Source organism: Sporothrix brasiliensis, assembly GCF_000820605.1.
Source record: "Sporothrix brasiliensis 5110 chromosome Unknown Cont16, whole genome shotgun sequence".
NCBI lineage: Eukaryota > Fungi > Ascomycota > Sordariomycetes > Ophiostomatales > Ophiostomataceae > Sporothrix > Sporothrix brasiliensis.
In genome coordinates this window covers 898,374-923,343 of record NW_024467135.1, presented here as the reverse complement: position 1 = coordinate 923,343, position 24,970 = coordinate 898,374, and the positions used below count along the sequence as shown (strand labels likewise).

General features: G+C 54.4%; 7 protein-coding genes across 7 annotated transcripts; 5 read left to right on the top strand and 2 right to left on the bottom strand.

The window, feature by feature from the left end:
* Positions 1–2,497: 2,497 nt before the first annotated feature.
* SPBR_04200 (aldehyde dehydrogenase (NAD+)) lies at positions 2,498–4,137 on the top strand (the record flags this gene model as incomplete). The annotated part of the gene is made up of 3 exons (XM_040762483.1): positions 2,498–2,562; positions 2,638–3,925; positions 4,009–4,137. 3 exons carry the CDS (start codon positions 2,498–2,500, stop codon positions 4,135–4,137), a joined length of 1,482 nt encoding a protein of 493 aa, XP_040621543.1.
* Positions 4,138–5,256: 1,119 nt separating this feature from the next.
* Positions 5,257–5,884, top strand: SPBR_04460 (uncharacterized protein; the record flags this gene model as incomplete). Its single annotated transcript, XM_040762743.1, has 3 exons — positions 5,257–5,388; positions 5,451–5,513; positions 5,600–5,884. The coding sequence occupies 3 exons, from the start codon at positions 5,257–5,259 to the stop codon at positions 5,882–5,884; spliced, it is 480 nt and encodes a 159-aa protein (XP_040621542.1).
* Positions 5,885–6,783: 899 nt separating this feature from the next.
* On the bottom strand, positions 6,784–7,819 carry SPBR_04335 (RHO4 protein; the record flags this gene model as incomplete). The annotated part of the gene is made up of 3 exons (XM_040762618.1): positions 6,784–7,197; positions 7,262–7,465; positions 7,529–7,819. 3 exons carry the CDS (start codon positions 7,817–7,819, stop codon positions 6,784–6,786), a joined length of 909 nt encoding a protein of 302 aa, XP_040621541.1.
* A 748-nt stretch (positions 7,820–8,567) lies between these two features.
* SPBR_04470 (transcription elongation factor B, polypeptide 1) lies at positions 8,568–9,161 on the top strand (the record flags this gene model as incomplete). The annotated part of the gene is made up of 2 exons (XM_040762753.1): positions 8,568–8,725; positions 9,002–9,161. 2 exons carry the CDS (start codon positions 8,568–8,570, stop codon positions 9,159–9,161), a joined length of 318 nt encoding a protein of 105 aa, XP_040621540.1.
* A 736-nt stretch (positions 9,162–9,897) lies between these two features.
* On the bottom strand, positions 9,898–11,890 carry SPBR_04146 (RNA lariat debranching protein; the record flags this gene model as incomplete). Its single annotated transcript, XM_040762429.1, has 2 exons — positions 9,898–11,757; positions 11,831–11,890. The coding sequence occupies 2 exons, from the start codon at positions 11,888–11,890 to the stop codon at positions 9,898–9,900; spliced, it is 1,920 nt and encodes a 639-aa protein (XP_040621539.1).
* Positions 11,891–13,118: 1,228 nt separating this feature from the next.
* SPBR_04039 (xanthine dehydrogenase/oxidase) lies at positions 13,119–17,454 on the top strand (the record flags this gene model as incomplete). The annotated part of the gene is made up of 2 exons (XM_040762323.1): positions 13,119–13,300; positions 13,383–17,454. 2 exons carry the CDS (start codon positions 13,119–13,121, stop codon positions 17,452–17,454), a joined length of 4,254 nt encoding a protein of 1,417 aa, XP_040621538.1.
* A 1,923-nt stretch (positions 17,455–19,377) lies between these two features.
* SPBR_04071 (zn cluster transcription factor) lies at positions 19,378–22,374 on the top strand (the record flags this gene model as incomplete). The annotated part of the gene is made up of 4 exons (XM_040762355.1): positions 19,378–19,585; positions 20,394–20,786; positions 21,146–22,253; positions 22,323–22,374. 4 exons carry the CDS (start codon positions 19,378–19,380, stop codon positions 22,372–22,374), a joined length of 1,761 nt encoding a protein of 586 aa, XP_040621537.1.
* Positions 22,375–24,970: the final 2,596 nt, after the last annotated feature.

Below are 24,970 nucleotides of genomic sequence, written 5' to 3'. Positions count from 1 at the left end.
CTTTTCCGTCGACCGCAGGACAGTTTCAGCTTTTCGGTGACAAGGAACGTAGCAAGTCCGGTGAGATTCGGGCTTCCGGAGAGGGTGGGTTGGGGAAACTGGGGGGGGACAGAGGAGTGGCCTCATGTATGGCGCGTCGGCAGTGGCCTGTGGACAAATATAAGCGCCAGGGAACAATTACTGTCTGGCACGATCATGCAGGTTGTGCCATTGCCTGGTCATGGCGCGGTGCCGGTGGGATGATCCGCACTTGGTCGCCGTGGCCTCTTCAAGTGGGAAAGATGGAGCCGGTGAAACGGGCATGCAAGAAAATGGGTGCGACTTCTGCGACATACGTCGAGGAGCATGCCTTGCAGCACAGCAATCTATGGCCGCCTCGCGTTCCTCACCAAACTTCCAGATGGCGTCCCTCGACCGTGCCTTCCATGGCCGTATGCTTGCAGTGTCCAGATTATGCGGGGGAAACAAGGGAGCAACACAGCGTTCGTATCGTGAGGTTTGGTAAGACGTGAACATCACTCCTGCCTTTCCATTGCAAAAGAGCGTCTCCGTGTCGGTGCAGAGATGTTATGAGCGGGCCATGGCGCTAGGCCATGTGCAGGCAACGTGCTCATGGCAAAACGATTGAAAGTAAAGCCCTCCCTGTTTTTGCGTTTATTTTTGATTTGTTTTAATTCAGACGGAGCACGACATACATCGTAAAGGACGGGAATACAAAGCATGCCTCCTCGGATGTGGGGGAACTTCGCGCTAGGTCTTCTGTGGGTACCTCTTTTGGGCCTAGGCAGCGGCCCAGGGGGTGCGGGGCATCCTTCGCGCCCTCGTAGTCGTCAATGTCGGAGCCGCTCTGTACTTTGTCGTCGCTATCTATTGCCCCGAGAGCGTCCCATGACTGCACCAACACCCAAACTGCCGGACAACCCTCGCCCAGCAGCTCACAGTGGCACAGGATGTGTGCAGTGGCACACTTCAGGGCACGCGAACATGCGAACAAGAGAGCACGAGAACACGAGAGCACGAGAACACGAAAACGGAGAACAGGAAGCCGCAAATCAAGAGCAAGCAATACTATGGATTCTCTTCCATTAGTGAGCTTCCAGGCGTGTTCGAGCTGGAATCGAGTAAACAGACACGACGTTGAGGCCGATCACAGAATATCTCACGATGCTTATCCTGCAAGAAGACCAGAGCGGCCAGGTGCACTAGAGATACAACGATGTGCTTGCTGCAAAATCTCAACATTGTCAGTGTTGTCGGATGGAGGTCATCTCCATCCTTGGTGCGGAGCCGTTGTAGCTGGTTACCCCCGTTGACCGGACGGGCACCCTTCTAGGGGTTAAGCAGGCCAGTGCTAACGCCGCGGACGTGCCTGTGACTGGATTAGGGAGGGTGGGAGGGGGGGGTGATTGCAGGTGTTAGCGGCAGACCAAACGATCGATGACGAGCGAGGGGGGCCAGCAAATGGCCCGCCCCTTACCAGCAGAGGAGCCAACAGTCAAACCCCCAGGCCAGGAAACAAGGGATCTACAGGTGCGGGGAGCAATGGAGCCACGCACCGAAATGGAAAAAACGCACCACCTGTTTTCCGTGGAGGGCGGAAGGAACCAGTTCATTTCTGTACCAGTCAAAATGAGCAGATCTTCGATGGTATCCCGGCCAGCCAAACGGCTTGGACAAGACGGATCTTTCACGGAGACGGTGTAGGCCAAGAACCCACCATTACGTCGTTGAGCGGCCCATGCGCCTTGTCGCCTCCAGAGCGCTCCACTGGTTATAGCGAGAAAGATGCTGGCTGCGGCAGGAGATGCCAGCGTAGAAGGCGCTATAGGGGCAGTTGGAGGCGACACCCTCCCTCCTCTATAGTGCATGCCAAAATGTGTGCACTAATCTTACCTGTGGTTGGCGACTGTGGCTCTGTGGCAGCTCTCTCGCCCCATTACCCCGAGATGGCCGGAGGGGCGAAACGGTCCCCGGCATTTTGCGGCTTACAAGCGTGTGTAGCTTGGAAGCTGCCCCGCTTCACGCCCAGGCAAGCTTCTGTGACTGCCGCATTTGCATGCTGGCGCTGTCGCACTCTTTGATCCGTGTGGCCTTCGTCTGCTTGCTTGGCTCTGTTACCCGCTCGCGCCTGCACCTCCACCTTCCGTTTTTCCTTTTTACCTTTTTCTGTCCCTTTTCGTCCTTTTGCCTTCCTGCTGCACGTCCAACTCCATCTCCGCTTGCCCCTGGTTCCATCGTGCCCCCAAGTCCGTCTTGCATCGAGCGTATATAAACGACTCGTCTCCTCTCTCGGCTTATTTCCAGATTGTTCCCTCGGTTCTGCTTTCACTCTCCATACTCTCGCTCGACGCTTCCATCTCCACTGTTCTTTCTCCTCATCGCATTTAGCCTTCCTTCTTCATACCCGTCCATAAAGCATCCCAACTATTTGATACCCCCTTTCCCGTCCCTCCTCCTCACTCGCACACTCGCACGCACTTACATACACACATTCACAATGTCGGCTCTTACCGCTCAGCTGAAGACGCCCATCACGGGCGAGGTGACCTTGAACACGGGCTTGTGAGTTCTCGACTTTCACGGTTTGCACCCACCATTGCAAACTGCCCGGCAGTGGTTTCTAACAGAACCCCCTAGGTTCATCAACAACGAGTTCGTCCGTGGTGTTGAGGGCAAGACCTTCGAGGTCATCAACCCCTCCACCGAGGAGGTCATCACCTCCGTCCATGAGGCCACCGAGAAGGACATTGATATGGCAGTCAGCGCGGCCCGCAAGGCGTTTGACAACACCTGGAAGAAGGTCACCCCCCAGGAACGCGGCAAGATGCTGCTGAAGCTCGCCGACCTTGTCGACAAGAACCTGGATCTTCTTGCCGCCGTTGAGTCGCTCGACAACGGCAAGTCCATCACAAATGCCCGCGGCGATGTTGGTGCCGTTGCTGCGTGCCTGCGCTACTACGGCGGCTGGGCCGACAAGATCGAGGGCAAGACCATCGACATCGCCCCCGACATGTTCCACTACACCCGCGCCGAGGCTCTCGGCGTCTGCGGCCAGATCATCCCCTGGAACTTCCCCCTGCTGATGCTCGCCTGGAAGATTGGCCCCGCCCTGGCCACGGGCAACACCATTGTCCTGAAGACGGCCGAGCAGACGCCTCTGTCCGCCCTCGCTTTCGCTCCCTTCGTCAAGGAGGCCGGCTTCCCCCCTGGTGTCCTGAACATTGTCTCTGGCTTCGGCAAGGTCGCGGGTGCCGCCATCTCCTCGCACATGGACATTGACAAGGTCGCCTTCACCGGCTCCACGGCCGTCGGTCGCACCATCATGAAGGCCGCCGCCGCCTCCAACCTCAAGAAGGTCACCCTTGAGCTGGGCGGCAAGTCCCCCAACATCGTCTTCAACGACGCGGACATTGAGGACACCATCAACTGGGTCAACTTTGGCATCTACTACAACCACGGCCAGTGCTGCTGCGCCGGTTCGCGCGTGTACGTCCAGGAGGGCATCTACGACAAGTTCGTCGCTGCCTTCAAGGCCCGCGCCGAGCAGAACAAGGTCGGTGACCCGTTCCAAGAGGAGACCTTCCAGGGCCCGCAGGTGTCCCAGCTGCAGTTCGACCGCATCATGAGCTACGTCAAGTCCGGCAAGGACGAGGGCGCTACCGTCGTTACCGGTGGCGACCGCCACGGCGACAAAGGCTACTTCATCCAGCCCACCATCTTTGCTGATGTCCGCCAGGACATGAAGATTATGCAGGAGGAGATCTTCGGCCCCGTCGTCGCCGTGGCCAAGTTCAAGGATGCTGAAGAGGCTATCGCACTGGGCAACGACAGCAACTACGGCCTGGCCGCCGCCGTCCACACCAAGGACCTGAACACGGCCATTCGCGTCTCCAACGCCCTGCGCGCCGGTACCGTCTGGGTCAATGTAAGTTTTACTTTTTGTTTCATTCCGTTTGGAACTGGAAGCCTCCAAGAAAACGAATTACGCTAACAACATCTCTTCCCTAGTGCTACAACGCCCTGCACCACCAGCTGCCATTCGGTGGCTACAAGGAGAGCGGTATCGGCCGCGAGCTGGGCGAGGCCGCGCTGGCAAACTACACCCAGAGCAAGTCGGTTGCCATCAAGCTCGTGTAAAGGGACGATTTTGGCAAAGAATGGCTTTCTGTGAAGTGATGAGGCATGAATCACGATTACTTCCAAGGTAGTTCATTTTTTACCAATAGTAAGCAAAGAAAAAAAAAAAAAAAAAAAAAAAAAAAGACAACATAGAAAACCAAAAGGAACAAAAAAGTACCAGCGCTTATTTCGTTTCTGCAATCTTGAACGCATTTTAACCTCGATGTAATATGTACTTTGGACTTTTGACACAAAATTGAAAGAACCCAATTTGTTTTCCACAGACGAATCGTCGTACATGCTCTGCAACCATGCCTCAGATTTTGGTGCATGTTCTAAATGCACCAGTAGCTCCCGCGACAAGTTACTACAAACGGAATGGCATGAATGAACTGGAGGAAATTGTGACTTGAACACCGAAAGCTGCACATGACGTATCTTTTCGTACGTATTGGAATATACAGTGTCCGCACATGATTACACGTTTCTTGTATGAATGCCAGAACGCCGTGATTTTAGAAGTTAAGAAAAATAAATTATTTTCATATTATGTTCGCCTTCATTTCGGTCTGTATCCAGTGTATTTTAACTTTTCGTATGTGTAAAATATTATATTATACGTTTTACATCTTAAAAAAAGTTTTTATTTTATTTTATTTTTAAAAAAGAACCAATTCATTCTCACATCACAATAAGAGTTATCTCATCCCCGTTTTCTCTGGAGTTTGTGAATGATAAAACTTGATTTCTCTTCCTTAAATGCCAACTTTTTGTTGTTGTCTTGCCGCTACAAGAAAAGGCGACCCGCTTTCGTAGATTTCGTGGCAGGCCGAACCGACGAAGTGGACCAGTACTCGTCTCGCCCCACCCAAGCGGCACTGTAGCCTAGTACTTCGAACTCCCCCAAAAGGCGCCCCGCACTTTAACTTCTACGGCGCGCGTCGCGTCATTTGCTAATGGAGGAAACAGCACCACACGCCACACAGATGACAGCAAAGGGCGAGCACAGCACACGATTTACATCTAGCAGACCACCGAGAAACACGGCAAGGACGACGAGATTGTATTACACAGCTGCCGCACGGACTGCTCGACACAATTCTTGCGTAAATTATTGTCCATCTCTGGATCCCAATCATGTCAAACTCCCGCGCGGCGTCCTCAATGGGCGCGTCGCGTTCGGTCGGCGTCGGCGCGTCAACATCGGCCGCTGCCCGCAAGTCCTATTTTGAGCAGCAGCGCGGGCTTCTCATGGGCGAGATTGCCATGGTACAGATGGCCCCGCTCTCCCCGTCTGTTTCGAGTGTGATCAGCTCGTCTAACATTGGCAGTCGTTTGAGCAGGTCCTCGCAAACATCAACAAACTCAACCGGTCGCTCGAGGCCGTGGTGACGGTGCGTTCGAAACACGGCGTCCCTGCATATCGCTCCTCGGCTAACAGAGACCTGCATATCGCTCCTCGGCTAACAGAGACGAACAGGTCGGAAACGAGTTCTCGGCGGTCGAGGCGTTGTGGTCGCAGTTTGAGAGCGTCATGGCCAAGGACCCAGAACCAGCGGCTGGCGGCGAGGCCGACGAACAGGGCCACGGAGACGGACACGAGCACGAGCACGACCAGCAAGATGCAGAGGCCGAAGAGAATCACAACAATCAAAGTGGTGACGACGAAGGGGAGGCCGCGACACAATTGCATGACGAAGAGGCAGCAGCAACATCAGGCGGCCGAGGACGCACACGAGGAGACGATGTGAACTTTGACTACTAGGTCAAAGGAGAAAGGTTGACGATTGACAGACTGCGTTATTTTATTTTGGTCCATTCTTTTCTTTCTTGGGCAATATCCCTGGTTATGGATGGCGTTTACGGACTTACAGAACGGCAAAGCCACGGCGTAGCCATCCGATATGGGCATGCGATTTGTTATGGTGGTCACTTTAGACACGGGGATTTAAAAATCAAAAATCAGAAATTTTATATTTGATGCTACAAAGGAAAATAAAGTTGACCCAGGGTAGACCTTCCGTCCACTTAACAGTCAATCTCCCTTCCTCAATTGTACATCACAAGCAATACGGCCATCCAAAATTGTTCCCAATCCCAGAAAACAAAACGAGACGCAGTCGCCGGCAGATGATGCATGGGGAAAGAAGCCAAAAAAAGTGCTCTTAAATGCGAGCTTGGCATCAAGCAAGCAAAGAGAACGAATAAAAGCCGCGGAGCTCTTCCGTCCCTGTAAAAAAACGTGACGATGTAAGGGGTGAGGAAGAGGCCCGTGTAAAAACAAGAAACGGCTGACTGCAAAGTACGGTCAGGAGGTTGGAATGAAAAGAAATATATGGAGTGCTGTTTCGTAGTCATATCATGCTGAGATGTGGATCATTACTTTGGTGTTGGTGCGCGTAGTGTGGACAGTACCAGTGGTGTTTTGTGTGTGTGTGTGTGTTTGTTATATGATGTGTGTTAGTAGAGTGCTTTTTTGTCAGCAAAACCTCTAACCGCGAACTGTGCCTTGCCGTCTCTCCGTACAAGGGGCAGCATGCCTTCGTCACCGTGTTCGTCGTCGCCGCCGTCATTGACATTGTCGTTCGTGCAGCAACTGCTTCCAACTGTTTTGCCGGACCGCCGTATCTGGGCACGCTGCCAAGCTCGCATATATCCGGTACCCTACAGTGGAATGCAGCGTCTCTTCTTCCGCTTCATCGGTCCACCAATGGGAATGTTGCCGCTGCTACTGCCAAAGGTGACACCACTGCCACCGGTGTTGGAAGCACCAGTACCACTGGCACCATTTTTGCCGCCGCCGGCCGTCTGTGCCTCGATGTTTCTGCGGTCGTTGGCGACAACAGTCAGAAGCGCCTGCTCAAAGATCTCGTCGACACCCTTCATCTCTTTGCTGCTGCACTCCATGTACTGGGCACCCATCTTCTTGGCGACGGCGAGACCTTGCTCGGTAGTCACAGGCGTCAGGCCTTGCGTCTTGAGCATGTCGATGCACGTCTTCTTGAACCTCAAGTCAGACTTGAGGCCGACGAGGATCAGCGGCGTGTACGGGCAGAAATGCAACACTTCGGGGTACCACTGGTTTGGTTAGTAGGAGAAGCACCAGAAAATAGATTTGTAAATGTAGTAAGCGTTAACTCACCTTGTCCATGACGTTCTCGAGTGAGTTCGGGCAGTCGATAGCAAAGCACACAAAAATGAGGTCGGTTTCCGGGTACGAGAGTGGCCGGAGCCGGTCGTACTCTTCTTGACCGGCTGTATCCCACAGTGCCAGCTCAACCGTCTTGCCGGACGGCGGGTGTGTTGGATAGGTGATGTAGTTCTCAAAGACGGTGGGGACGTATTTCTGCGCGAGGTTAATGGGTGCCTACGTTCATGCACTCGGATACCAGAAACGTTCGCGACCTACCTCGGGGAAGTAGCCCTGGCTGTAACTGATGAGCAGACATGTCTTGCCACAGCCGCCATCGCCCACGACGACGATCTTCTTCGAGTACGTCGGCGGCTCGGTCATGCTGGTCATAGCTGTAGCAGACGACTCGCGACCGGAAGACGACGAAGTTGTGCTAATGGTGTTGCTGTCGCTCGTCCGCGCCGGCCGAGACTCAAGGCGGTCCGTAGTCGGCCGCCGCTGGATGCCGTATTCGTATGTGTCGCGCGAAGAGTGTTGATAGTAAGAGTTGCGATATTGCGAAGCCATGGTGAGGCGGACAATGGGTTAAAGTAGCGGATGGAATAAAAAGGAAAATGCGAAACAAAAAGGCGAAAGCGCCACCTTTGCGCAAGACAGGTAACTGTCCCGGGTCTCTTTCTTGCCCTTTGTCACGCCAGTGTGCGATGAGCGACTGGACTCACAATCGCGCGCTCGAACAGTCGATAATATAAGTGTCTGTTTGGAGACCTTCGGGGTTATTGGCGAGATAAGGAAAAGGGAACGGGACGAGTCTCGATCATCAGAAAACGGCGACCGAAAAGTCCACAATGCTGAGCTGTAAAGAGATTTTCTCGTCAGGAATGAAGTGGTCTTGGAATTCAGAGAGAAAAGGGAAGGGGTGAAGGAGAAGAGCGACAAAAGGAAAGAGCGAGGTCCCACGGCAAGAGCAGCTTAACGTCGCAAAGTTGACTTTTTGCCTGTTTCGTTGTTGAAACGCACTGTAGGACGCGTTAGCCGGGCAACGGGCTGCCGTTGTTAGGGGGTGATCATTGTCGATTGCCGCCATCCTCCCTTCTGGCCCGTGCACCGCTGCTGACTACTCGATCAATAAATGGACCCGCAAAAATTTAAGTGGTTTTCTCGCGGCACGTGCAAACTTCACCTCGCGTACGACATACATAAATAGAACGCGTCCCGCCGTGAATTTCGCTTTTCTTCCGTCTCCACCTCTTCAACCAACGTTAGCTCTCCCGCAAACTCAGTCTTCACAACGTCCGAATTCCAAAACCTGACCATGGCGAGCGAATACGTAACCCTCGTCTCTGCCGAGGGCTTCGAGTTCGTCGTTCTGCGTGCAGCTACCGATGTGAGCCCCATGATCAAGCGGATGCTGGACCCAAAGAGTCCGTTTGCTGAGGCCAGGTCTGGTCGGTGCACATTTCCTGAGATCAGGTTAGTCCTTTTTTCCTTCTATGTTACTTGTTTCACTTTCATGTCCATTTGCCGCTCTTATGCTGTTCCGTCGCCTTTCGTGATGATACAAGCAAAGCACTGTGAAAACTGTTCGAAAGAACCATCGACGACATGGTCTGCAAAGTCAGCATCGTCTTTAGGTTCTGTATGACCCATTTAGCCTACACTTGATCTGAGGCGTTGCCGGACCCAACCCGTTGACAAGCGTAATCCACAACTAAGCAAGACGAAGCAACTGCTGACAGCGCCGCACAGTACTCCCATTCTCGAAAAGGTCACCGAGTATTTCCAGTACTGGTACAAGAACCGCGACAAGGAGGACGTGCCCGACCTTGATATTCCAACAGAGATGTGTCTGGAGCTGTTGATGGCAGCTGACTACCTCGGCATGGACAGTGAGTGTTTCCTGGTATAAACTGCCCTTTTTATTTCCATTACGAGAAGCTAACAATTTTGCAGAGCTCGGTTGAACGCACAGAAAAAAAGAATCCCTTACCAAAGTCGTAATACGCCACGATACATCGCCACCTTAAGCTTCTCTTATACTCATGGCGTGTGATACTGGTTAACCCTAACTGAGCTGGCTGTTAAGGACAGGCGACCCCCCTACCTGTTTGCCATCCTCAACCTGCAGTCAAGCCATATGATGCATTGGTTTATGTGGGGTGTCACGCGCCGGGCACAGTACTCCCCGCGATCGTGATTTATGTTCCAGCACAGCTCATCCTGAAGCGCTACTTTGTAGACGACGAGCGCGCTTGCCTGTCAGTCGATTGTTCATCGTCACCATCAATCACGCTTTCAACTGTGCAGGTACTTCGGCCGGCGCTGGCTTTGGCTAGATGTCTGCTTTGGTGTGTCTGCCGCGTGGTTGGTGGGAGAGGAAACACCAGTCCCCCACACTCTGCTTGTCTCCTTTTCCGTGGGGATCTCGCTTTTACGAAAGGGACACATCCGTGTAAGATGTGTAAATTTGAATTCGATGTGAATAACACGTGCCTAGGCGACCCGCTTAGATTTTCTGTTTAGACATTGAATCGATTTCTTCCAAGTTCACTGTCCATCTTGATGCTCTATGTGACGTTGACCAACACGCTTTCTAAGCAGTAAACCCCTCTTGACCCTTTTATTGCCCATTAACACCCAAACACCTAATAATATCCACCTCTTCCACGACCCCGGCCGCCGCCTCGGGAAAATCCACCACCGCGGCCTCCTCTGCCTCTTCCTCTGTAACCACCAGTACCGCCATAGCCACCGCCTCCATAGCCACGGCTGTCATCACCGCCGTACGGGCGCCGGGGCTCCGAGGCCCCCGGCCCCCGCTGCTTCCTCTCGCCCCGTTCCTGCTTGGTTGCGTGCCAAATGTTGGGCACTTGGATCAACTCGCAAAAGGCTGCCGTATGCGGGTTCGTGTACTCGTCTGGCTGACCCTTGGCATACGTCTCTGGCTGACCGGGCTCGGGCGCGTGTACAGGCGCCGTGATAGCAAAGTTGTCGGGTACTGCCAAGAGGCCTTTGGCAACAATGTTCTCGTCTACCCATGCACGTTCCGTGTCGATAAGCGTGCGGTAGTGCGCCTCGCCCTGGTCGGGCGGCACTGGTACGTCCCTCTCACCAACGGTCAGGTCCTTGGCAAAAGCACGTGTAATGGCGAGCCACTCCGGGTCATATTCCAGGCGGAAGCGAGGCCTTGTGCTGGCAGTTGTCTCCGCAGCGTCGATTGCGTCGGCTGCTTCGCCACCCTCGGCTGTGTCGTCTTTCTTTTCAATTGGCAACTCGACGGCCCCGACCATGACACTGGGGTCCGCAGGACCAATTTCGCACAGCTGCAGGAAGTGACGCCCTGGCAAGCACTTGTCCAGGGCCAAGAAGTTGACCTGGGTGTTTGTGATTGTGGGCGGCACTGGCTGGCCTGGCTTCAGGTGAGCACGGTGCTGGTATTGCTGCTGTGAAGGGAGCGGGCGCTGAAACGAGGCCGGAAGCTGTGCTAAGAGCTCGCTCGAAACGCCATCAATATTGGGAAGAGCGGCTGACTCCTCTTTTCCCTCGTTTTCGTTCAGTTCAGTCGATACTATAGTCTCCGGTTTCTTCTCGGCTGGTGCCGGGGCACTGTCAGTGCCTTTGTCGTCATCACCATCATTGTCGCCAAGGTCCAGATCGATCTCATCTGGGTTGCCTGCATCGGCACTTTGTGTCGGTGGAGGGAGTGAGCTTGTTTTGCGTGGCGTAGTCGCTTCATTAGCAGCACTCGCTCTTTCTTCCTTGAGGGCCTGCTGAGTCTGTGCGGCCTGTACGGGGTCTTCCAGCTCCGGTGGGTCGAACTGTTTGATAGCTGCAAACTTGCAGTGCATATGCGCCGAGAACCAGAACCGAGGCCGCAGCCGGTCTAGGACGTACTCGGCCGCCGTATTGCCCAGCGTACCCTCCATGGACTCACGGCGGAAGTGAGGCTTCATGCGGTACAGCTGCTCATTGTCGCCGTGCCACTCAATCGCGCGCGGCCAGTCGTGGCTCATGCCAATGTCGACGGGCTCACGGATCTGCAGCAGTTTGCGCACGTCACACTCGCGCACATGGTAAAAGCTCTTGATGTCGTCTTGCCGGAACGGCAGGCGCTCGTGGTGCGGCCGGCGGTAGTCTGACCCTTTCCAGATGCCGCTCATGCCCGCCAGCCGCAAAGGACCAAAACGCAGCACGTTGGCCGCGCCCCAGTAGTAGATGTTGGGCGCCACCCAGCCGCCGTAGAACAGTTCCCAGAGGTAGCCGGCAGCCTCGTGGTTGCCACCGATGAAGACAGTCAGGTACGGCGCCTTGCGGGCGCCCGAATAGTAGAGATGGAAGTCGCCCATCGCGCGGTACTTGGGCGGCACAGACATGAGGTTGAGATCTGACGCATTGCGCGTGGCCTGGAAGTCGCCGCCAATGATGACAAGGTCAACACCATCCCACCCCCGCTCTGCGCACGACGCGTCAACAGCACCGTAAATCGCATCAAGTGCGCCATGACCCTGCGGTGGAAGAGTTAGCGAAGTTTCTGCCAAAGATGTGGTGAACCCTGGAAAACGTCACGAAAGTACTCACGCAACCCTCAATGGCTACCCGCACCCCACCGACCTCGCGGAGGCCAGAAAATTCAGCCATTTTCAATATTCGGAAGCAATTACTGACGCCAACCTCATATCGTTGTACATTGTTGAGATGCAGAGGCTGCTCTTAAAAGTGTTTGCGATGTTAAAGCTCTACAATATAGGCACGTGATCTTAAAGTACCTGTCCACGTGATGTCCATTTTGGTAACACACTCTCCAAGCATCTGAGTCAACAGTGACTCACGATGCAGCCTGGAATGCAATAAAAGCGAATTACAGGGCGGTATTTGATTTCATATTTCATTGATCATATCTTGCGCAAAAAGTCATGGTTTATGTTGCCCACATGGTATGCAGTGATCCCATATGTGCGGCTTGTCCCTGAGTTGAGAGGTTGGCCTCATTTGTGACCCGGTTAAGTGAGATGGCTGACTGAACGCGGAGAATACCAAAATACAATAAAAAAGAGACCAGTAGCTATCGGAGGAAGCGGGGCCTCTCATCCGCCCTTGTCTTTTGGAAACGTAAAACTTTGGGGTCCTCTCCGATGGTTGAACTTGAAGCTTCATTTGGCACCTTTTGTCGATAATTGCCCTTAGAGGAGCAATGCCATGCATCTAAAGAACGGAGGAGGAAAGAATGGACGAATCAGAATAAGTTTGGATGCAAAAACATGAGCTTAAAGCCCGCAGTCGGGTTCGTGTCCGGAGAATCGTTACAAGACGTTCTCAAGGCGGAGACTTCCACGGTGGCAGAGTGCGGGGAAGCTGGTCAGACTGGTCCGCTGGGCGCCGGATGCCGCCGGTGCCCTTCTCTGCCCTTCTCTTAGTGCAAGCCGTTCTGCCGTATCTTGTACTCCCACAGCCGAAATGCTGCCAAGAGGTACTTCCGAAAGATCACCTGGACGGGCTTCTCAGCACGACACGACAGTGGCTGCTTATCTAGAACCAGTGCTGCCAACGGCCACCAACATTCCTGCAGGCGAGCTTTCGCTGTATTGCGGCCGGTTTTTTTGGGTACTCCTGCATTGGTACTTTATCCAGCTGTCGTCGTGATTTCCTCTTCTTGTCTTTGCCACTTTCGAATTCCATTTCAAGAGGAAGCTGCGATTGAGCACACTCTCCCTGCCCTTCGTTCCTTCTTTGTCGACCTTCATCCCACCAAATCTAGAAGGAACTAACAGCAACAATCTTCTCCCCGCTTTCCTTATCACAGCCGTCAACAGGCTCGAGCTGAGCGGCATCCTCATAGCAGTTATCGCGGGCCTTCAACTTCGCTGCAATGGCCCCTGGTGCTATATCGCCAGAGCGTGGCCCGACCGAGCCTGTCGGCAGCCTGACGACAACATTCGACGACAGGCTTCGCTTCTATCTCAATGGCACAAAGGTCGTCCTGGACGAGATAGATCCCGAGCTCACACTGCTCGAGTACTTGCGGGGAATTGGGTTGACCGGAACAAAGCTGTACGTGAACAAGGCTGACAGCGAACGTCAGTATAGCTCCATTCAGCACAGTGGTACAAAGTAACTGACATTTTTTCTCCAGAGGATGTGGCGAGGGCGGCTGTGGTGCATGCACGGTGGTTGTCAGCCAGTACAATCCAACGACGAGAAGCATCTACCATGCCAGCGTCAATGCGTGCCTGGCACCCCTGGCTAGTGTAGACGGGAAACATGTCATCACGATCGAGGGTATCGGCAATGTTAACAAACCGCACCCGGCGCAGGAGCGGGTGGCCCAAGGAAACGGGAGCCAGTGTGGTTTCTGCACACCGGGTATCGTCATGAGTCTGTATGCGCTACTTCGCAACAACGATAGCCCCACGGAGCTGGACATCGAAGAGGCTTTTGACGGCAACCTGTGCCGCTGCACCGGCTACCGCTCGATCCTCGACTCGGCACAGACCTTCAGCATCAACGCCACGTCGGGCTGCATCAAAGCTAAAGCCAACGGTGGTAGCGGCTGCTGCATGGATGGAAAAGAGAACGGGGGCGGCTGCTGCAAAGACAAATCGGAGAGCAACGGCGACCAGCCCATCAAGCGGTTTACGCCACCGGGATTCATCGAATACAACCCCGATACGGAGCTTATTTTCCCGCCTGCCTTGAAGAAACACGAGTTCCGGCCCCTGTCTTTTGGCAATAAGAGGAAGCGGTGGTTCCGTCCAGTGACCCTAGACCAGCTGCTCGAAATCAAGAGCGTGTTCCCCCAGGCCAAGATCATCGGTGGCAGCTCGGAGACACAGATCGAGATCAAGTTCAAGGCCTTTGACTACCCGGTGTCGGTCTTTGTCGGCGATATTCCCGAGCTGCGAGAGTATGCCTTCAGTGACACCCACCTCACCATCGGTGGCAATGTCGTCCTGACCGACCTCGAGCACCTTGCCGAGAAGTCCGCTCACGAATACGGCCCAGCTCGTGGACAAGTGTTTGCTGCCATCAACAAGCAGCTAAAGTATTTTGCTGGCCGGCAGATTCGCAACGTGGGCACACCTGCTGGTAATCTTGTGACGGCATCGCCCATCTCCGACCTGAACCCTGTCTTTGTGGCAGCGGAGGCCGTCGTTGTCGCCAAGGCTAAGGATGCCTCAGATCCCACCGGCGTGGCGGTAAAGGAGATTGAGATCCCAATGTCTGGTTTCTTCCAGGGATATCGCCGCACAGCTCTGCCGTCTGAGGCGGTTCTTGCTTCCATTCGCATTCCAATCACTCCCGCCAAAGGCGAGTACTTCCGAGCTTACAAGCAGGCCAAGCGCAAAGATGACGACATTGCCATTGTGACGACAGCCATGCGCATCCGCATCGATGACGATGGTATCGTCCAGCAGTGCAACCTTGTGTATGGTGGTATGGCGCCGACGACGGTGTCGGCCAAAACGGCCAACGCATTCTTGATTGGTCGTCGCTTTGCCGATTTGGAGACGGTTGAGGGTGGTATGAATGCTCTTGAACAGGACTTCAATCTTCCCTTCTCTGTCCCAGGCGGAATGGCGTCTTACCGGAAGGCCCTAGCTCTCAGCTTGTTCTACCGATTTTACAACGAGGTCATGGCTGATCGGCATGGGCACGAAGCTGTTGATGCGCCGAACGGCGTGGATGGGGTGAAGGAGCCGAACGGTGCGAGCGGACACGACGCGGTTGATGGCGTGGATGGGGTTGAGAACAACGCACACTTTGACCGACAAGCTGTGGAAGAGATCGAGAGAGAAATCTCGACAGGTGTGACCGACAACGACGCGGCTGTTGACTATGCGCAAGAAATTGTGGGCAAAGCCAACCCGCATCTTGCCGCGCTCAAGCAGACGACAGGAGAAGCACAATATACAGATGACATCCCTCCTCTGAGCAATGAGCTACACGGCTGCCTCGTTCTGTCCAAGAAGGCACATGCACGCATCTTGAGCATCGACTACGAAGCCGCGCGCGATGTTCCAGGTGTGGTGGAGATCATTGACCGCCATCACATGCCCAGTGAGGCCGCAAACCGCTGGGGCGCACCCCACTTCGACGAGGTGTTCCTCGCGGAAGATGAAGTCTTTACGGTCGGCCAGCCGATTGCAATGGTCTTGGCCACAACGGCAGCACGTGCCGCAGAGGGTGCGCGGCTCGTGAAAATTGACTACGAAGAGCTGCCAGCCATCTTTTCGATGGAAGAAGCCATTGAAAAAGAAAGCTTCTTCGACTTCCACCGTGATCTGAAGCGGGGTGAGGATGTAGACTCGGCTTTCGAACGCTGCGACCATGTGTTTAAGGGAACCTCGCGCATGGGAGGACAAGAACACTTTTACCTCGAGACAAATGCGACTGTGGCAGTGCCCAAGCCGGAGGATGGCGAGATCGAGATCTTTTCCACCACCCAGAACGCGAACGAGGCCCAAGATTTTGCTGCACGAGTCTGCGGCGTGCAGGCCAACAAGGTGGTCGTGCGCGTCAAACGCCTTGGTGGTGGCTTCGGTGGCAAAGAGACGCGGTCGATCCAACTCGCTTGCATCGCGGCTCTGGCGGCAAAAACTACACGTCGTCCAGTGCGGTGCATGCTGACCCGCGAAGAGGACATGGTGACGTCCGGACAACGGCACCCTTTCATTAGCAAGTGGAAGGTGGGCGTCAACCGCGACGGCAAGCTGCAAGCCCTGGACCTGCGTCTCTACAACAATGCAGGCTGGTCGTGGGATCTGTCTGCTGCCGTGTGCGAGCGGGCGATCACACACAGCGACGGCTGTTACAACATCCCCAGCGTGCGTATCCGCGGGTGGTTGTGCAAGACGAACACGATGTCCAACACGGCTTTCCGCGGATTCGGTGGGCCCCAGGGTCTGTTCGTTGCCGAATGCTACATGTCCGAAGTCGCCGACCGGCTAGGCATGCCGGTGGAAACGCTGCGGGCCATCAACATGTACAAGGTTGGCGAACTGACGCCGTTCAACCAGTCCATCACCGACTGGCACGTCCCGCTGATGTATGAGCAACTGCAGAAGGACACAGACTATGCGAACCGGCGCACAGCTGTGGAAAAATTCAACAAGGAGAATAAGTGGCACAAGCGCGGCCTTGCGATCGTCCCAACAAAGTTTGGCATTTCCTTTACGGCACTCTGGCTTAACCAAGCCGGCGCGTTGGTGCACATCTACCACGATGGGTCTGTTCTGTTGGCCCATGGCGGCACGGAGATGGGCCAAGGTCTGCACACGAAGATGGTGATGATCGCGGCGCAGGCCTTGCGCGTGCCGCTGGACAGTGTCTTCATTAGCGAAACGGCCACAAACACAGTCGCCAACGCGTCAGCCACAGCGGCATCGGCCTCGTCCGATCTCAATGGGTACGCCGTGTACAATGCATGCGAGCAGATTAACCAGCGCCTTGCGCCGTACCGTGAGAAGCTTGGTGAGGGGGCGACGATGAAAGACTTGGCGCATGCAGCCTACTTTGACCGCGTCAACCTGTCAGCCCAGGGCTTCTACAAGACACCCGAGATTGGATATTCGTGGGACGAGAACAAGGGCAAGATGTTCTACTACTTCACACAGGGCGTGACCGCCGCCGAGGTGGAACTGGATACGTTGACGGGCACCTGGACGTGTCTCCGCGCCGATATCCTGATGGATGTCGGGCGCACCATCAACCCGGCGATTGATTATGGCCAGATCCAGGGTGCGTTTGTGCAGGGCATGGGCCTGTTCACGATGGAGGAGAGTCTCTGGCTGCGCAACGGCCCCATGGCGGGCCACTTGTTCACACGCGGGCCCGGCGCATACAAGATCCCCGGTTTCCGCGACGTGCCGCAAGTGTTCAACGTCCAGCTGCTCAAGGGCGTCGAGTGGAAGGAGCTGCGCACAATCCAGCGCAGCCGTGGTGTGGGCGAGCCGCCGCTGTTCATGGGCAGCGCGGTGTTCTTTGCGATTCGAGATGCGCTCAAGGCCGCCCGGGCCGAGTATGGTGTGGTGGCGAAGACGGTGGACGATGCGGGCAAGGACGACCTCGACAGCGACCAGGGTCTGCTCCGCCTGGAAAGCCCCGCGACGCCGGAGCGCATCCGGCTGGCATGCGTCGACCCCATTATGGAGCGGGCGCGGGTGACGGCCAAGCCCGGGGAGAAGAGCTTCTTCATCTACATCTAGTTATGTGGTTCCAGGGGACAGGTGGCCGCCGCCTGCCTTTGCAAATATTTTATATTATTGGTCGTACAGAGTACGCGCAGGTGCATGCGTCGCTTTCCATATGTATGTTGTTTAGGGATACGAAATTGCAAGAGCTATCCATAGGGTCAGAGTTTGGTGCACTGGACTCGGCTATGCCGTCGTCGCTCAGAATGTCGTCTTTTGATGTGTTGGATTGAACGGTACTCATTAATACAGTGCGGGAGTGCGAGCAGTGTACTTTCACACGGAGCGTATTGAAGGCGAGTTGGTTCCTGCATGCACAATAGCGGATACATCTTCCGTGCTGGTCCGCCATAGCAGTGTCTGGTCTGCTTTGCTCCTCCGCACTCTCCCACATCTCTTGCGAGCATCAGTGACCACATGCATGGAGCTGTGAAGCTGCGGGCTCTGTTCGGGCGAGAGGTATCGAATGTAAGATGATCCAACCAAGTCCTGCTCCCACGGCAAACGTATGACGAGGTAGATAAAACGGCCAAATTAAACAGAGATGTTTGAAATGTAATTACCAAGCACTCAAGCACTGTGCAGCGGAATCGAAGTATCTAGCTGAGAAAAGCAGATGTAGTCAAAAATTGCCATTAGAACACGGGTTGCTAAACCACTACGTCCTTTGCGACGAATGCACTTTCCTCCGCAAGATGAACAGCTAAAGGCAGGAGGGGGGTTTGGCTACTTCCTTGTCTGCCCCCTGCCCGCGGCTTCCTTGCTTGTGACTGGCTAGCTCTTTCCTGCTTTGCCGCCTTGCGACTTTAATGCCTCCTTCCTAGGGCCGCCAAAGCCCATTCGCTTGTCCTAGCGCCCCGCATACCGACTACAGTAGTACAACATAGAGCAGTGAATGGCTTGCAGGTCAATTCTGTCCTAGCCGGTTTTTCCTGCTGCTCACGCGAGGCAATTCCTGCGCCAAATTTCGATGCCGTCGTTTTCCCTCCGCCTCTTTCAGGTGTCTGTTGAGGGGATGGGCCATTGTACTTCTTTAGCTTTCTCGGCCTGCCTCGCTCGCTGTCGGCCGTGCTCCCCATCCGACCTACTTGTCACTGTGGACACCAAGTCAATTGGCTTTTCACGAGCAATTTGACCGTTTTTGCGACAGCGACGACATCAGCCAAAGTGACGTGATAGTCTTTACTTGTGCATTCGCGCATTGCCGGCATCGCAGTTCGACAGTCCCATATCCGGTATTTCAACGCCCGACAGCTGACACGCGTTTGGCAGCTTGACGTCTGACGCCATCGTGCTGGAAAGGTCCAGCGTCACCGAACCCAATAAGCGCCTCCGGATTTATTCCTCATTTTTTTTATTCGAACACCTTGCTGCGAGTGTGATCGTCACAGGTTTGCCGCCCTCTGTCTTGCCGATTGGATTGCCACTGCCTCGCTCGAGCGTTCCTTGTTCGCCCACACCCCTAACCACCTGCAGCCAGCGGACCACGCGTGCGACGGACACAGACACAGCCGGCCCGCCACAGCCCACGCGCAGACCAGACGGGCAAGGCGCATTCTGAGCTGTGCATCCCATAATTTTGGGTCTTTTCATTGCATTCTTTGCGTAACCATCCCTCATCGCCTACAGGGCAAGAGACCTGAGGGGAAAGGGAACGACAGGGAGCACGAGGCAACAGCACTGTGTTGCTGAATCACCCGCGGGACACGACGCGGCCACAGAGAGCCCACAACACCAGGCCAGCGAGGGCAGGATCCATGGGAGCCCGGCGGTCTGCGTGGATACACCAGGCACCGAGGACACGAGCCACCGCCAGGCTACGGCCGGTACGATAGAACGGCCGGGGCGTCGAGAAAGGTCCGCCGTAGCCTCATCGACGAACGCTACGCAACGCAGAGCACCGCAACGGGCACCCATACGGCCACACAGAAACACAAGATGGACAGAGATCTTCTGCACAAGACGGTCACGCGCATCGCGCCCGCTGGCGAGACCAAGACCGAGAGTAATGGCAACGGCAATGGCACCGGTAAAGGTGGCGGCAGCAAGGCGGCGTCAAATGACGACCATGCTTCGGGAGCTGCCACGACCGACAACAACAACGGCAACGGACGCACGCCAAAGAAGCGCCGCAAGGTTAACCATGGTGAGTAATTGTGCGGCGGGAAAATGTCAGGAGAAGGCGAGGAAGTGAGCGCGCGCGAGCGCGCGTGTGCGTTCGGAGCTCAAGACGCAGTCTTCTCAGCCGTGTGCCCTTTCTTCGGCTGCTCACTGACCCCCTGGCCTCGTATCCAGGCTTGCCCCCTCTCCACAACATGTCTACTGCTTCACTGGCTAACCCCTGCCTGCAGCTTGTGTATATTGCCGTCGATCTGTAAGTTTATTCTGTCCCAATTTGAAGACTGCGCCAGGGGGTTGGGACCCAGGAATGGACCTGGGAATGGACATGGTCACTCCAGTCGAGCCTCCTTGGGCTTTTTCCCATCTCGTTCGATCTGATGGCCCCCCCGGACCGCAAGGCGGGAAAATGCCAATGCTGCTGTACCGTAGCTCTCCACTGGCCGCCCCGGCTGTCCCGCAGAGCAGCAGCTCATCCGAAGGCTGGAGCCTACCGCAGTCACGCCACCTTCGAATCGCCTCATTGCTTCGCTTTTCTGTATTTGGAGACAGCTTGCTAACAGGCATTCTTCTATCTGTAGCATATGACTTGTGACCTGGTACGTGTTTTGCTTAGTATTTGCTTTTGTTTTCTGCACGCTCCGTCGACCCTTGATCCGGGACGTCTACCCGTCGACGCTGCAACTTTTGCTCAAGCATTCGCACCCTGCAGCCCCCTTCCCTTGCACCGCTTGTCCTCCCACACCTGTTGCCTGGTCTTCCGAGTGCGCTCCATGCGTGGCATTTTGCCTTCTTCCCACCCTGCCATCCCTCATTGCAAGCCGATTGCTTGCTAGTTGATCCGCAGCGGTCATCTGCTGACTTCGCCCAGGAACGGCCATGTACGAGATGCATCAAGCGCAACATCGGCCACCTTTGCCATGATGAGCCGCGCGAATCCGAGTCAAAAAAGTCCAAGAGCACCGTCGGCGACACCTCCGTGGCTGACGAATCAGAGGACTTTACGGATCCTCGCGCCTCGTTGAGCACGGCGACTGGCAATCCGAGTGCCAGCACCAGCGCAAACGCAGCCATGCGGCCGCCGTCTTTCGACACGGGACGCGAGGCGGCCAAGAATGCCTTTGCTGCGGCTGGCGTACTGGGCCAGGCCAACCCAATGCAGCTTGTGCGACCCAGTGCTGTTTCTGGAATCCAGCCCAATCTCATGTCTTCCAACGACGTGAGCCAGTGTATGTTATTGCCTTTCTGCCGTAGTGTTTATAGCATCTCCTGTTCTACCCTGGTCTTCCTTCTCCTTCCGTCAAGTGCACTGTTCTTCCCCTTAGCCACAGCAGGCCCATTGTTTCTCCTCCCGTTCTACACCCCCTTGGACGAAATACTTTCCCAATTTGCTATTTTTGCTTATGTTAAACACCTTCTCCCCCGGCGTGTCCTCTCAAGCACCCCCTTTTCTTCGTCCACTGTCGGGTTTGGTGAATGGCCGGGATTTTGTTAGGTGGTCCTACTGCTCCTGTCTTGCTGTGCTCCGTTCCCCGTCCTTTTTATTTTTGACCTAACTTGTTCCGCGCGGTTCCTAACTCTATTTTAGTTGGTGGGTTTTCCGATGCGTGGTTGACTGCACAGAACCATTTCCACGATATGCACGACCATTCGGGCTACATGATTGTTCCCGAGGTCAGCGGCGAGCTGCAGTTCCTCAACGATTTCCTCCAGAGCAGCATGGTCGATGATGCTGCCTATGTATCAGATGACCAGAGCAACCAAATGCTGCGCAGCGCGCCGCCCGACGTTGCCACAAATTTCTTGACCAGCGGCACTGGCAGCAGTGCAACCGCAACCGCAACCGCAACCGCAAGCGGAAGCGGAAACGATGGAAAAGCGAACGTACAAAACGACAACAGTGCGGCTCTGGCTGGCAATGTCCTCCTCCCAGCGAGCGCTCTGGGATCCGGCGTCGGCGCAGGGTCTATGCTCCCGCCCGACCGGGCCACGTCCGTAGCTGCCGCCGCTGCCTCGGGTGCCCTCGACATAAGCAGCCTCACAGATGCGCCTTCGACACGCTCTGTCGCCGTGGATAAGGCACGCGAATACTACTTCCAGGCCGCCGACCCATCCGGCAACGACACCCCCGAGCAACGCATGTCCGACCTGCTCAAAGCAAAATACGACGCCGGTCTGTTAAAACCGTTCAACTACGTCAAGGGCTATGCACGCCTGCACACCTACCTCGACAGCCATAAGATCGCGCCAGCGTCGAAGCAAAAGATTCTGCGCCAGCTCGACCGCTTCCGGCCCAAGTTCCGCGAGAAGATGCAGGCCCTGACCGACTTGGAGCTCATCTACGTCGAGATGTGGTTTGAGAAGACGCTCATGGAATACGACCGTGTTTTTGCGAGTATGGCTGTGCCAGCGTGCTGCTGGCGCCGTACAGGCGAAATCTTCCGTGGGAACAAGGAAATGGCCGAGCTGATCCACGTGCCTGTGGAGAGTCTGCGTGATGGCAAAATCGCTTTGCACGAGATCCTGACGGAAGAGTCCATGGTCCGCTACTGGGAAGAGTTTGGCACCATTGCGTTTGACTCGGCCCACGATACGCTCCTAACGGCCTGCTCCATCAAGAACCCCGGCGACTCGTCCAAAGATCCAATCATCAAATGCTGCTTCTCACTCAAGATCCGGCGTGACGACCATAAGATGTACGTCTCGTATTGTTCTTGCTCTATTTAGTTAATGTTATCAAATATACTAACTCTTTCTCACCCCAGCCCGAGTTTAATCGTTGGTAACTTTCTACCACACGATCCATTGATTAACTGATCGAGAACGTCCCCTTGCGGCCTCTTTTCTGTCCATTTTCTGTTTCATTTATTACATTTGTCGGGTTTATTTTTGTCTTTTTCGTTTTGTCGATTCCCCTACAGAACTCTCCCTACTTCACCTTTCCGAGTACATAATCACATTCTCCGCACTGTGTTCTTTCTCTCTTCCTTTCTTGCAAAGGGCTTGGAGTCCACGGGCTTTGGCCAGGTATAATTTAGGGCGGCTGGTTCTGCACTCTTTGTATATCCCCGTTTTAAAAATGACTTTGTCGTCATATGTTATGCTTTCCTTCGTGCTTTGTCTTCTTCGCATCAAAAAGAATCCATTATACCTTTCAGGATTTATATACCTTTGCTCTCGGTCATTTTCTCCACTGTCTATGTTACCTTACTTCGTTCTCTTCCGTCTCACTGGCTTCAACATTCTGGCTCACGCACCTCTTATATGAATCTCTGTAGAATCCGGAAAGGGGTGTACCAGCCTCGCCCTACAATTAAAAGGAAGTTTCATTGCCTTTTTTATCCTTTAGCTGCTCCATATTCAGTGCGATAGCTCACGTGTTCAAAAGTTTCTGCTAAGGAAACCGCGATCAACCCGAGACGGCGTTAACGAGAGTCGCGACTGCCACTTCGGGCCTTGACCGCGATCGCTGCTTCCTCGTGGCTCGTAATCTGAAAGCCAAATCTGCAACACCTTTTTCCAATCCCCTTTTTTTGTTCCACGATATTAATTCAGTAGTTTTTCTCGAGAAAACCTACTTCATGACTTGAAGCTTTATCAACGCCGATAGGGGACGTCTCGCGATCATGACAGAAACAGCAGTCGGCGCAAACGTCGTGCAAGCTGCCGGCTCTAAACGCAAAAGGAGTCACATTCTAGGTATGGCTGCCATTTTGAGATCTTCTTTCATTGAGGCCTTTTCCGCCACGTTGACTGACCGCCCCTTCTAGACGTCATATCTGACCTCGAGCGCCGCCTCCCCTCAATCAAAGGTGATACAGTGGCGGCGGCGGCGCTCGCCGACTCTGTTCGCCGCCAGATTCTCCAGAAGGATTCGAATCGGTTCGACGGCGACGAATCAGCTCATAAATCTGCCGTTCTCCTGTGGAACCTTGTTCTTCGACTGGAACGCGACGCAGAAAAGACCGCAGTCCCTACTGAGTACAAGAATCTCCTTCTCCACAGCCGAGTGCTCGCTTTTGTAGTCATTGACAAAAGCACGAGCTCTGATGCAGCCGGTTCTTTGGGGAAGGAAGAGCCATCCGCTGCGTCACTTGTACTGTACGCTCTCAACGTCGCAGTACGGGCAGCAAAGGCGTGCATCGGTAAGTCCATGTCTCCTCGAATAGTTGGTGCTTCAGACAATTTTAACTAGGCCCAGATGGAGAAGACACGGAACTTGGCCATATGGTCCTCGAGAGGGTTGCAAAGTACAGGCAAAGATTGACTACGCTCCTTGCCGGTTGCGATGATGACAACTCCAAACGCCTCAAGCCAAAAGCCGACAAGCTTAGGATCAGTCACCTGGCTCTGCAGCTGACGCAGGTAACAGCTTCTGCTGCCTATTTCCCGGAATACGATCCTGTCTCCTATGCTGACTCAATAGTTATGGAGAGAAAATCGTCCCGTAGATGCCGACCGACTGTACACAGAAGAGATGAGCAACTTGAGAGAAGACTCATTTAACGCCGAATCTCCAGAATTCATGGCTGCGGCACTCTTCCGGATCGGAAAGTCGCTCCTCTCCAAAAGGGATTTTGCGTCTTCCGTCACATGGCTAGACCGAGCAAGAGAATCACTTTCAAAAATGGATGAGACTACGTTGTCTTCAGACACGAAGGAGCTCCGTCTCTCCATCACATTTTCGCTTGCTATTGCATGTCTCGGTCTGCAAACACCATCCGGAAACATGCGCGCCAGGGAGCTCACGTATGGCCTACGAACCGTCGTCACGAGAGACAACGATAGCCGGGTACAACTGGTCCAGCTGGAGCTCCATGCGTCATCACTATCAGAAAGCTTCGATGCTAGTGGCTATGCCGACATCCTCCTCCAAATGATCGGTGCCTTTAAGTCGTCTTTGGATGAATTTAAGCTGCTACACTTTCACATTCAAAAACTGCACAGTAAAAGCCCGGGCCTCGGGTGCAAGGTCCTCGATGAGTTCATGCTATCTTTGCGCCATAGAGACGATGCCATGGAATGGATCGAAAAGTTGATCATTACGCGTGTCTGGTTACTTGCACACCAACGTGAAACAAAAGAAGAACTCGATGCAGTTCAGAGCGTTCTGTCCAAATTACGAATATCGATTGGAGCCGACACGGCCTCTGCAGCTCAGACGGTAGGTTCGCAATGATCACTCCAGAAGTCAAAAGGATACTAACGCCATTGTGCAGTTGATATGGAAGCGCATCGAGCAAGGGTACCAAGAGAGACTTTTTACAACGGCTATTCAGTGGTGTCGCCTTGCCCTGTGCCATATTTTTGAGGCGAGTGGGCGGGCCAATAGGACTCTGATCGAAAGGTTAGATCTCCTCGACTATTGAAACTTACTGAGTGGACCTTTTCTAAATCCTGACTTTGTTTTAGG